This window comes from Oncorhynchus clarkii, unplaced genomic scaffold (assembly GCF_045791955.1).
Source record: "Oncorhynchus clarkii lewisi isolate Uvic-CL-2024 unplaced genomic scaffold, UVic_Ocla_1.0 unplaced_contig_10760_pilon_pilon, whole genome shotgun sequence".
Classification (NCBI taxonomy): domain Eukaryota; kingdom Metazoa; phylum Chordata; class Actinopteri; order Salmoniformes; family Salmonidae; genus Oncorhynchus; species Oncorhynchus clarkii.
In genome coordinates, this window is record NW_027258483.1 from 27,501 (window position 1) to 40,000 (window position 12,500).

General features: G+C 45.5%; 1 protein-coding gene across 1 annotated transcript in view; it reads left to right on the top strand.

The window, feature by feature from the left end:
• The window catches only part of LOC139397101 (intermembrane lipid transfer protein VPS13B-like), a gene marked incomplete at its 5' end in the record, with an annotated part of 60,012 nt that overhangs the window by 27,103 nt on the left and 20,409 nt on the right, over nt 1-12,500 (top strand). Inside the window, 2 exons of the mRNA XM_071143968.1 lie at nt 6,906-6,991; nt 7,160-7,218. Coding sequence (XP_071000069.1) covers nt 6,906-6,991; nt 7,160-7,218 — 145 coding nt within the window. The remainder of the gene's footprint in view (nt 1-6,905; nt 6,992-7,159; nt 7,219-12,500) is intronic.

A 12,500-nucleotide genomic window follows, 5' to 3' on the forward strand; every position in this document is an offset into this window, starting at 1 on the left:
ACCTCTACTGGTTATTCATCACTCTAATGACCTCTACTAATGACCTCTACTGGTTATTCATCACTCTAATGACCTCACCCTAATGACCTCTACTGGTTATTCATCACTCTAATGACCTCTACTAATGACCTCTACTGGTTATTCATCACCCTAATGACCTCACCCTAATGACCTCTACTGGTTATTCATCACTCGAATGACCTCTACTAATGACCTCTACTGGTTATTCATCACTCTAATGACCTCTACTAATGACCTCTACTGGTTATTCATCACCCTAATGTCCTCTACTAATGACCTCTACTGGTTATTCATCACCCTAATGACCTCACCCTAATGACCTCTACTGGTTATTCATCACTCTAATGACCTCACCCTAATGATCTCTACTGGTTATTCATCACTCTAATGACCTCTACTAATGACCTCTACTGTCATTCATCACCCTAATGACCTCACCCTAATGACCTCTACTGGTTATTCATCACTCTAATGACCTCACCCTAATGACCTCTACTGGTTATTCATTACTCTAATGACCTCACCCTAATGACCTCTACTGGTTATTCATCACTCTAATGACCTCTACTAATGACCTCTACTGGTTATTCATCACTCTAATGACCTTTACTAATGACCTCTACTGGTTATTCATCACCCTAATGACCTCACCCTAATGACCTCTACTGGTTATTCATCACTCTAATGACCTCACCCTAATGACCTCTACTGGTTATTCATCACTCTAATGACCTCTACTAATGACCTCTACTGGTTATTCATCACCCTAATGACCTCACCCTAATGACCTCTACTGGTTATTCATCACTCTAATGACCTTTACTAATGACCTCTACTGGTTATTCATCACCCTAATGACCTCACCCTAATGACCTCTACTGGTTATTCATCACCCTAATGACCTCACCCTAATGACCTCTACTGGTTATTCATCACCCTAATGACCTCTACTGGTTATTCATCACTCTAATGACCTCTACTAATGACCTCTACTGGTTATTCATCACCCTAATGACCTCACCCTAATGACCTCTACTGGTTATTCATCACCCTAATGACATCTACTGGTTATTCATCACTCTAATGACCTCTACTAATGACCTCTACTGGTTATTCATCACCCTAATGACCTCACCCTAATGACCTCACCCTAATGACCTCTACTGGTTATTCATCACTCTAATGACCTCTACTAATGACCTCTACTGGTTATTCATCACTCTAATGACCTCTACTAATGACCTCTACTGGTTATTCATCACTCTAATGACCTCTACTAATGACCTCTACTGTTATTCATCACCCTAATGACCTCTACTGGTTATTCATCACCCTGATGACCTCTACTGGTTATTCATCACTCTAATGACCTCTACTGGTTATTCATCACCCTAATGACCTCTACTGGTTATTCATCACCCTAATGACCTCTACTAATGACCTCTACTGTTATTCATCACTCTAATGACCTCTACTAATGACCTCTACTGTTATTCATCACTCTAATGACCTCTACTAATGACCTCTACTGGTTATTCATCACTTTAATGACTGTTAGGGTAAAGACTGGTACTTCTACTGTTAGGGATCGACTGGTACTTCTACTGTTAGGGATCGACTGGTACTTCTACTGTTAGGGATCGACTGGTACCTCTACTGTTAGGGATCGACTGGTACTTCTACTGTTAGGGTACAGACTGGTACTTCTACTGTTAGGGTGAAGACTGGTACTTCTACTGTTAGGGTACAGACTGGTACTTCTACTATTAGGGTACAGACTGGTACTTCTACTGTTAGGGTACAGACTGGTACTTCTACTGTTAGGGTGAAGACTGGTACTTCTACTGTTAGGGTACAGACTGGTACTTCTACTGTTAGGGTACAGACTGGTACTTCTACTGTTAGGGATCGACTGGTACTTCTACTGTTAGGGTACAGACTGGTACTTCTACTGTTAGGGATCGACTGGTACTTCTACTGTTAGGGATCGACTGGTACTTCTACTGTCAGGGTACAGACTGGTACTTCTACTGTTAGGGTACAGACTGGTACTTCTACTGTTAGGGTGAAGACTGGTACTTCTACTGTTAGGGTACAGACTGGTACTTCTACTATTAGGGTACAGACTGGTACTTCTACTGTTAGGGTACAGACTGGTACTTCTACTGTTAGGGTGAAGACTGGTACTTCTACTGTTAGGGTACAGACTGGTACTTCTACTGTTAGGGTACAGACTGGTACTTCTACTGTTAGGGATCGACTGGTACTTCTACTGTTAGGGTACAGACTGGTACTTCTACTGTTAGGGATCGACTGGTACTTCTACTGTTAGGGATCGACTGGTACTTCTACTGTCAGGGTACAGACTGGTACTTCTACTGTTAGGGTACAGACTGGTACTTCTACTGTTAGGGTACAGACTGGTACTTCTACTGTTAGGGATCGACTGGTACTTCTACTGTTAGGGTACAGACTGGTACTTCTACTGTTAGGGATCGACTGGTACTTCTACTGTTAGGGTACAGACTGGTACTTCTACTGTTAGGGATCGACTGGTACTTCTACTGTCAGGGTACAGACTGGTACTTCTACTGTTAGGGTACAGACTGGTACTTCTACTGTTAGGGTACAGATGGGTACTTCTACTGTTAGGGTGAAGACTGGTACTTCTACTGTTAGGGTACAGACTGGTACTTCTACTGTTAGGGTACAGACTGGTACTTCTACTGTTAGGCTGAAGACTGGTACTTCTACTGTTAGGGTACAGACTGGTACTTCTACTGTCAGGGTACAGACTGGTACTTCTACTGTTAGGGTGAAGACTGGTACTTCTACTGTTAGGGTACAGACTGGTACTTCTACTGTTAGGCTGAAGACTGGTACTTCTACTGTTAGGGTGAAGACTGGTACTTCTACTGTTAGGGTGAAGACTGGTACTTCTGCTGTTAGGGTACAGACTGGTACTTCTACTGTTAGGGTACAGACTGGTACTTCTACTGTTAGGGTACAGACTGGTACTTCTACTGTTAGGGTACAGACTGGTACTTCTACTGTTAGGGTGAAGACTGGTACTTCTACTGTTAGGGTACAGACTGGTACTTCTAGTCAGGGTACAGACTGGTACTTCTACTGTTAGGGTACAGACTGGTACTTCTACTGTCAGGGTACAGACTGGTACTTCTACTGTTAGGGTGAAGACTGGTACTTCTACTGTTAGGGTACAGACTGGTACTTCTACTGTCAGGGTACTGCTGTAAGTGTTCCACATTACAACAGGGGGAAACTTCTTGACGTTTTGTCTAATGCACTTATTGCGAGCCATTAACAGAAAGATCAGTCACAACTCAACACTTAATAAATAATCATACATTTCCTTCTGCAAATACGGAGTGTTTGTGGTGTTTTAATGAAGTCTTCTACAAAAACCACCCAAATTCCTCCAAACTTGAGAAATACCCACATTTTCCTGTTTGTACGTTTAGTCACCCTCCTCCACAGCAGAGTAGAGCCCAGTCTGGTTCTGTGTCTCAACTGTTTTTTGACTCAGAGATTCCTGCCTTCCTGTCCAAACCCCATCCCCAACCCAACCCCACGCCCCATCCTTAACCCCCAATCTCAACCCCAACCCCCAGCCCATCCCCAACCCCATCATTAACCCCCAACCCCATCTCAAACTCTCAACCCCATCCCCAACCCCATCCTTAACCCCCAACCCCATCTCAAACTCTCAACCCCATCCCCAACCCCATCCTTAACCCTCACCCCCAACCCAATCCCCAATCCCATCCCCTAACCCCCAACCCCATCCCGAACTCTACCCTCTACCCTCTCCTTAACCCCTAACCCCATCCTTAACCCCTAACCCAATCCTTAACTCCATCCTTAACCCTCAGCCCCAACCCCATCCATAATCTCCAAACCCATCCTTAACCCCCAACACCACCCTTAACCCCCAACACCACCCTTAACCCCCAACCTCATCCTTAACCCCCAAACCCATCCTTAACCCCCAACCCCACCCTTAACCCCGAATCCCATCCTTAACCCCCAACCCCACCCTTAACCCCGAATCCCATCCTTAACCCCCAACCCCATCCTTAACCCTCACCCCAACCCCAACAACTCAACACTTAATAAATAATCATACATTTCCTTCTGCAAATACGGAGTGTTTGTGGTGTTTTAATGAAGTCTTCTACAAAAACCACCCAAATTCCTCCGAACTTGAGAAATACCCACATTTTCCTGTTTGTACGTTTAGTCACCCTCCTCCACAGCAGAGTAGAGCCCAGTCTGGTTCTGTGTCTCAACTGTTTTTTGACTCAGAGATTCCTGCCTTCCTGTCCAAACCCATTCCCCAAGCCCCAGCCCAACCCCCCCACCCCATTCTTATCCCCCCGCCCTATACTTAACCCCCAATCTTAACCCCAACCCCCAGCCCATCCCCAACCCCATCATTAACCCCCAACCCCATTCCAAACTCTCAATCCCATCCCCAACCCCATCCTTAACCCTCACCCCCAACCCCTTCCCGAACTCTACCCTCTCCTTAACCCCCAACCCCAGCCTCAACCCCATCCTTACCCCTCAGCCCCAACACCATCCTTAACCCCCAAACCCATCCTTAACCCCCAAACCCATCCTTAACCCCCAACCCCATCCTTAACCCCCAACCCCATCCTTAACCCCCAACCCCATGCTTAACCCCCAACCTTAACCCCCAACCCTATCCTTCACCCCCTACCCCATTCTTAACCCCCAACCCATCCTTAACCCCCGAACCAATCCTTAACCCCCGAACCCATCCTTAACACCAACCCCATTCTTAACCCCCAAACCCATCCTTAACCCCCAACCCCATCCTTAACCCCCAACCTCATCCTTTACCCCAACCCCATTCTTAACCCCCAACCTCATCATTAACCCCCAACCCCATTCTTTACCCCAACCCCATCCTTAACCCCATTCTTAACCCCTAGCTCTTAGCCCCAACCCCATCCTTAACCCCAAACCCCATTCTTAACCCCCAACCCCATCATTAACCCCCAACCCCATTCTTTACCCCAACCCCATCCTTAACCCCTAACCTCATCCTTAACCCCCAACCCCATCCTTAACCCCCAACCTCATTCTTTACCCCAACCCCATCCTTAACTCCTAACCCCATCCTTAACACCCAACCCCATCCTTAACACCCAACCCCATCCTTTACCCCAACCCCATCCTTAACCCCCAACCCCAACCTTAACCCCCAACCCCATGCTTAACCCCCATCCTTAACTCCCAACCCCATCCTTAACCCCCAACCTTAACCCCCAACCCCATCCTTATCCCCCAACCCCATCCTTAACCCCCAACCCCAACCTTAACCCCCAACCTTAACCCCCAACCCCATCCTTAACCCCCAACCTTAACCCCCAACCTCATCCTTAACCCCCAACCCATCCTTAACCCCCAACCCCATCCTTAACCCCCAACCCCATCCTTAACTCCACCTTAACGCCCAACCCCATCCTTAACTCCCAACCCCATCCTTAACCGCCAACCCCATCCTTAACCCCAACCCCATCCTAAACCCCCAACCCCATCCTTAACTCCACCTTAACCCCCAACCCCATCCTTAACCCCCAACCCCATCCTTAACCCCCAACCCCATCCTTAACTCCACCTTAACCCCCAACCCCATCCCCAACCCCATCCTTAACCCCAAACCCCATTCTTAACCCCCAACCCCATCATTAACCCCCAACCCCATTCTTTACCCCAACCCCATCCTTAACCCCTAACCTCATCCTTAACCCCCAACCCCATCCTTAACCCCCAACCTCATTCTTTACCCCAACCCCATCCTTAACTCCTAACCCCATCCTTAACACCCAACCCCATCCTTAACACCCAACCCCATCCTTTACCCCAACCCCATCCTTAACCCCCAACCCCAACCTTAACCCCCAACCCCATGCTTAACCCCCATCCTTAACTCCCAACCCCATCCTTAACCCCCAACCTTAACCCCCAACCCCATCCTTATCCCCCAACCCCATCCTTAACCCCCAACCCCAACCTTAACCCCCAACCTTAACCCCCAACCCCATCCTTAACCCCCAACCTTAACCCCCAACCTCATCCTTAACCCCCAACCCATCCTTAACCCCCAACCCCATCCTTAACCCCCAACCCCATCCTTAACTCCACCTTAACGCCCAACCCCATCCTTAACTCCCAACCCCATCCTTAACCGCCAACCCCATCCTTAACCCCAACCCCATCCTAAACCCCCAACCCCATCCTTAACTCCACCTTAACCCCCAACCCCATCCTTAACCCCCAACCCCATCCTTAACCCCCAACCCCATCCTTAACTCCACCTTAACCCCCAACCCCATCCCCAACCCCATCCTTAACCCCCAACCCCATCCTTAACCCCCAACCCCATGCTTAACCCCCAACCTTAACCCCCAACCCCATCCTTAACCCCCAACCCCATCCTTAACTCCACCTTAACCCCCAACCCCATCCTTAACCCCCAACCCCATCCCCAACCCCATCCTTAACCCCCAACCCCATCCTTAACCCCCAACCCCATGCTTAACCCCCAACCTTAACCCCCAACCCCATCCTTAACCCCCAACCCCATCCTTAACTCCACCTTAACCCCCAACCCCATCCCCAACCCCATCCTTAACCCCCAACCCCATCCTTAACCCCCAACCCCATGCTTAACCCCCAACCTTAACCCCCAACCCCATCCTTAACCCCCAACCCCACCCCCAACCCCATCCTTAACCCCCAACCCCAACCTTAACCCCCAACCCCATCCTTAACCCCATCCTACCCTGTACAGTAGTACCCTGTCTTGTAATATTCTCCTTGTGTGTGTTTAGGTGTTCTGGGGCCAGGAGCATGTAAACTGTCTGCGGCTGGTGTATGAACACCTGCAGGCCTACCTCCAGAGGAACCAGGGATCTGGGTCAGGGGCTGGGACTGGGTCTGGGTTTGGGGCTGGGACTGGGTCTGGGTTTGGGGCTGGGACTGGGTCTGGGACTGGGTCTGGAACTGGGTCTGGGTTTGGGGCTGAAGAGGAAAAGCCCCCCATTGACACCCAGTCACCCCCCTCCCCTGAATCCCCCTCCCCCAGGACAGAACACAGCTCTGACGACCTCCGCACCGGGCTGTTCCAGTACATACAGAACTCAGGTGACCATCATACCTCACTACTACCTATTCACCTGTTTCTCAGGTAATAACGCACTGTTACTATCTATTAGATACAGGTAATAACACACTGTTACTATCTATTAGATACAGGTAATAACACACTGTTACTATCTATTAGATACAGGTAATAACACACTGTTACTATCTATTAGATACAGGACTCAGGTAATAACACACTGTTACTATCTATTAGATACAGGTAATAACACACTGTTACTATCTATTAGATACATGACTCAGGTAATAACACACAGTTACTATCTATTAGATACAGGACTCAGGTAATAACACACTGTTACTATCTATTAGAAACAGGACTCAGGTAATAACACACTGTTACTATCTATTAGATACAGGACTCAGGTAATAACACACTGTTACTATCTATTAGATACAGGACTCAGGTAATAACACACTGTTACTATCTATTAGAAACAGGACTCAGGTAATAACACACTGTTACTATCTATTAGATACAGGACTCAGGTAATAACACACTGTTACTATCTATTAGATACAGGTAATAACACACTGTTACTATCTATTAGATACAGGTAATAACACACTGTTACTATCTATTAGATACAGGTAATAACACACTGTTACTATCTATTAGATACAGGTAATAACACACTGTTACTATCTATTAGATACAGGACTCAGGTAATAACACACTGTTACTATCTATTAGATACAGGTAATAACACACTGTTACTATCTATTAGATACAGGACTCAGGTAATAACACACTGTTACTATCTATTAGATACAGGACTCAGGTAATAACACACTGTTACTATCTATTAGATACAGGTAATAAAACACTGTTACTATCTATTAGATACAGGACTCAGGTAATAACACACTGTTACTATCTATTAGATACAGGTAATAACACACTGTTACTATCTATTAGATACAGGACTCAGGTAATAACACACTGTTACTATCTATTAGATACAGGTAATAACACACTGTTACTATCTATTAGATACAGGACTCAGGTAATAACACACTGTTACTATCTATTAGAAACAGGACTCAGGTAATAACACACTGTTACTATCTATTAGATACAGGACTCAGGTAATAACACACTGTTACTATCTATTAGATACAGGACTCAGGTAATAACACACTGTTACTATCTATTAGATACAGGTAATAACACACTGTTACTATCTATTAGATACAGGTAATAACACACTGTTACTATCTATTAGATACAGGTAATAACACACTGTTACTATCTATTAGATACAGGTAATAACACACTGTTACTATCTATTAGATACAGGACTCAGGTAATAACACACTGTTACTATCTATTAGATACAGGTAATTTATTTACCTTTATTTAACCAGGTAGGCAAGTTGAGAACAAGTTCTCATTTACAATTGCGACCTGGCCAAGATAAAGCAAAGCAGTTCGACAGATACAACAACACAGAGTTACACATGGAGTAAAACAAACATACAGTCAATAATAAAGTATAAACAAGTCTATATACAATGTGAGCAAATGAGGTGAGAAGGGAGGTAAAGGCAAAAAAAAGGCCTTGGTGGCAAGGTAAATACAATATAGCAAGTAAAACACTGGAATGGTAGTTTTGCAATGGAAGAATGTGCAAAGTAGAAATAAAAATAATGGGGTGCAAAGGAGCAAAATAAATAAATAAATTAAATACAGTTGGGAAAGAGGTAGTTGATAGGGCTAAATTATATGTGGGCTATGTACAGGTGCAGTAATCTGTGAGCTGCTCTGACAGTTGGTGCTTAAAGCTAGTGAGGGAGATAAGTGTTTCCAGTTTCAGAGATTTTTGTAGTTCGTTCCAGTCATTGGCAGCAGAGAACTGGAAAGAGAGGCGGCCAAAGAAAGAATTGGTTTTGGGGGTGACTAGAGAGATATACCTGCTGGAGCGTGTGCTACAGGTGGGAGATGCTATGGTGACCAGCGAGCTGAGATAAGGGGGGACTTTACCTAGCAGGGTCTTGTAGATGACATGGAGCCAGTGGGTTTGGCGACGAGTATGAAGCGAGGGCCAGCCAACGAGAGCGTACAGGTCGCAATGGTGGGTAGTGTATGGGGCTTTGGTGACAAAACGGATTGCACTGTGATAGACTGCATCCAGTTTGTTGAGTAGGGTATTGGAGGCTATTTTGTAAATTACATCGCCAAAGTCGAGGATTGGTAGGATGGTCAGTTTTACGAGGGTATGTTTGGCAGCATGAGTGAAGGATGCTTTGTTGCGAAATAGGAAGCCAATTCTAGATTTAACTTTGGATTGGAGATGTTTGATATGGGTCTGGAAGGAGAGTTTACAGTCTAACCAGACACCTAAGTATTTGTAGTTGTCCACGTATTCTAAGTCAGAGCCGTCCAGAGTAGTGATGTTGGACAGGCGGGTAGGTGCAGGTAGTGATCGGTTGAAGAGCATGCATTTAGTTTTACTTGTATTTAAGAGCAGTTGGAGGCCACGGAAGGAGAGTTGTATGGCATTGAAGCTTGCCTGGAGGGTTGTTAACACAGTGTCCAAAGAAGGGCCGGAAGTATACAGAATGGTGTCGTCTGCGTAGAGGTGGATCAGAGACTCACCAGCAGCAAGAGCGACCTCATTGATGTATACAGAGAAGAGTGTCGGTCCAAGAATTGAACCCTGTGGCACCCCCATAGAGACTGCCAGAGGTCCGGACAACAGACCCTCAGATTTGACACACTGAACTCTATCAGAGAAGTAGTTGGTGAACCAGGCGAGGCAATCATTTGAGAAACCAAGGCTGTTGAGTCTGCCGATGAGGATGTGGTGATTGACAGAGTCGAAAGCCTTGGCCAGATCAATGAATACGGCTGCACAGTAATGTTTCTTATCGATGGCGGTTAAGATATCGTTTAGGACCTTGAGCGTGGCTGAGGTGCACCCATGACCAGCTCTGAAACCAGATTGCATAGCAGAGAAGGTATGGTGAGATTCAAAATGGTCGGTAATCTGTTTGTTGACTTGGCTTTCGAAGACCTTAGAAAGGCATGGTAGGATAGATATAGGTCTGTAGCAGTTTGGGTCAAGAGTGTCCCCCCCTTTGAAGAGGGGGATGACCGCAGCTGCTTTCCAATCTTTGGGAATCTCAGACGACACGAAAGAGAGGTTGAACAGGCTAGTAATAGGGGTGGCAACAATTTCGGCAGATAATTTTAGAAAGAAAGGGTCCAGATTGTCTAGCCCGGCTGATTTGTAGGGGTCCAGATTTTGCAGCTCTTTCAGAACATCAGCTGAATGGATTTGGGAGAAGGAGAAATGGGGAAGGCTTGGGCGAGTTGCTGTTGGGGGTGCAGTGCTGTTGACAGGGGTAGGAGTAGCCAGGTGGAAAGCATGGCCAGCAGTAGAAAAATGCTTATTGAAATTTTCAATTATGGTGGATTTATCAGTGGTGACAGTGTTTCCTATCTTCAGTGCAGTGGGCAGCTGGGAGGAGGTGTTCTTATTCTCCATGGACTTTACAGTGTCCCAGAACTTTTTTGAGTTAGTGTTGCAAGAAGCAAATTAAAATAAAACACTGTTACTATCTATTAGATACAGGACTCAGGTAATAACACACTGTTACTATCTATTAGATACAGGTAATAACACACTGTTACTATCTATTAGATACAGGACTCAGGTAATAACACACTGTTACTATCTATTAGATACAGGTAATAACACACTGTTACTATCTATTAGATACAGGACTCAGGTAATAACACACTGTTACTATCTATTAGAAACAGGACTCAGGTAATAACACACTGTTACTATCTATTAGATACAGGACTCAGGTAATAACACACTGTTACTATCTATTAGATACAGGACTCAGGTAATAACACACTGTTACTATCTATTAGATACAGGTAATAACACACTGTTACTATCTATTAGATACAGGTAATAACACACTGTTACTATCTATTAGATACAGGTAATAACACACTGTTACTATCTATTAGATACAGGTAATAACACACTGTTACTATCTATTAGATACAGGACTCAGGTAATAACACACTGTTACTATCTATTAGATACAGGTAATAACACACTGTTACTATCTATTAGATACAGGTAATAACACACTGTTACTATCTATTAGATACAGGTAATAACACACTGTTACTATCTATTAGATACAGGACTCAGGTAATAACACACTGTTACTATCTATTAGATACAGGTAATAACACACTGTTATTATCTATTAGATACAGGACTCAGGTAATAACACACTGTTACTATCTATTAGATACATGACTCAGGTAATAACACACTGTTACTATCTATTAGATACAGGACTCAGGTAATAACACACTGTTATTATCTAATAGATACAGGTAATAACACACCTCATTACGGTCAACATGGCAACAGGACAGCAGAATATGGAGACGTTGGTGTGAAAGACCTTTATAATTATATAAGGTGGTGGTGGAACAGAACGAGTTCCCAAACACTCTTCAGCCCCGCTTGAACAGAAAGGGAATCGGGGCTTCTGCATGTGGAATAGAACGAGTTCCCAAACAGAAAGGGGATCAGGGCTTCTGCATGTGGAATAGAACGAGTTCCCAAACAGAAAGGGGATCAGGGCTTCTGCATGTGGAATAGAACGAGTTCCCAAACAGAAAGGGGATCAGGGCTTCTGCATGTGGAATAGAACGAGTTCCCAAACAGAAAGGGGATCAGGGCTTCTGCATGTGGAATAGAACGAGTTCCCAAACAGAAAGGGGATCAGGGCTTCTGCATGTGGAATAGAACGAGTTCCCAAACAGAAAGGGGATCAGGGCTTCTGCATGTGGAATAGAACGAGTTCCCAAACAGAAAGGGGATCAGGGCTTCTGCATGTGGTCTCAGAGAGGAAGACATTACGTCTGTTTCCAGTAAAACACAGTTTGTTCTCCTCCCTGGGCACGCTGTCTTCCTCCCGGACTCTCACACACGGTGGAGAGAGATCAAACCCTCTCCTCGCCCTCTCAGCTATCTGCCCTGTCAGCCGTGGTCAGTCAGCCTCTCCTCTCCCTCTCAGCTATCTGCCCTGTCAGCCGTGGTCAGTCAGCCTCTCCTCTCCCTGTCAGCTATCTGCCCTGTCAGCCGTGGTCAGTCAGCCTCTCCTCTCCCTATCAGCTATCTGCCCTGTCAGCTATCTGCCCTGTCAGCCGTGGTCAGTCAGTCTCTCCTCTCCCTATCAGCTATCTGCCCTGTCAGCTATCTGCCCTGTCAGCCGTGGTCAGT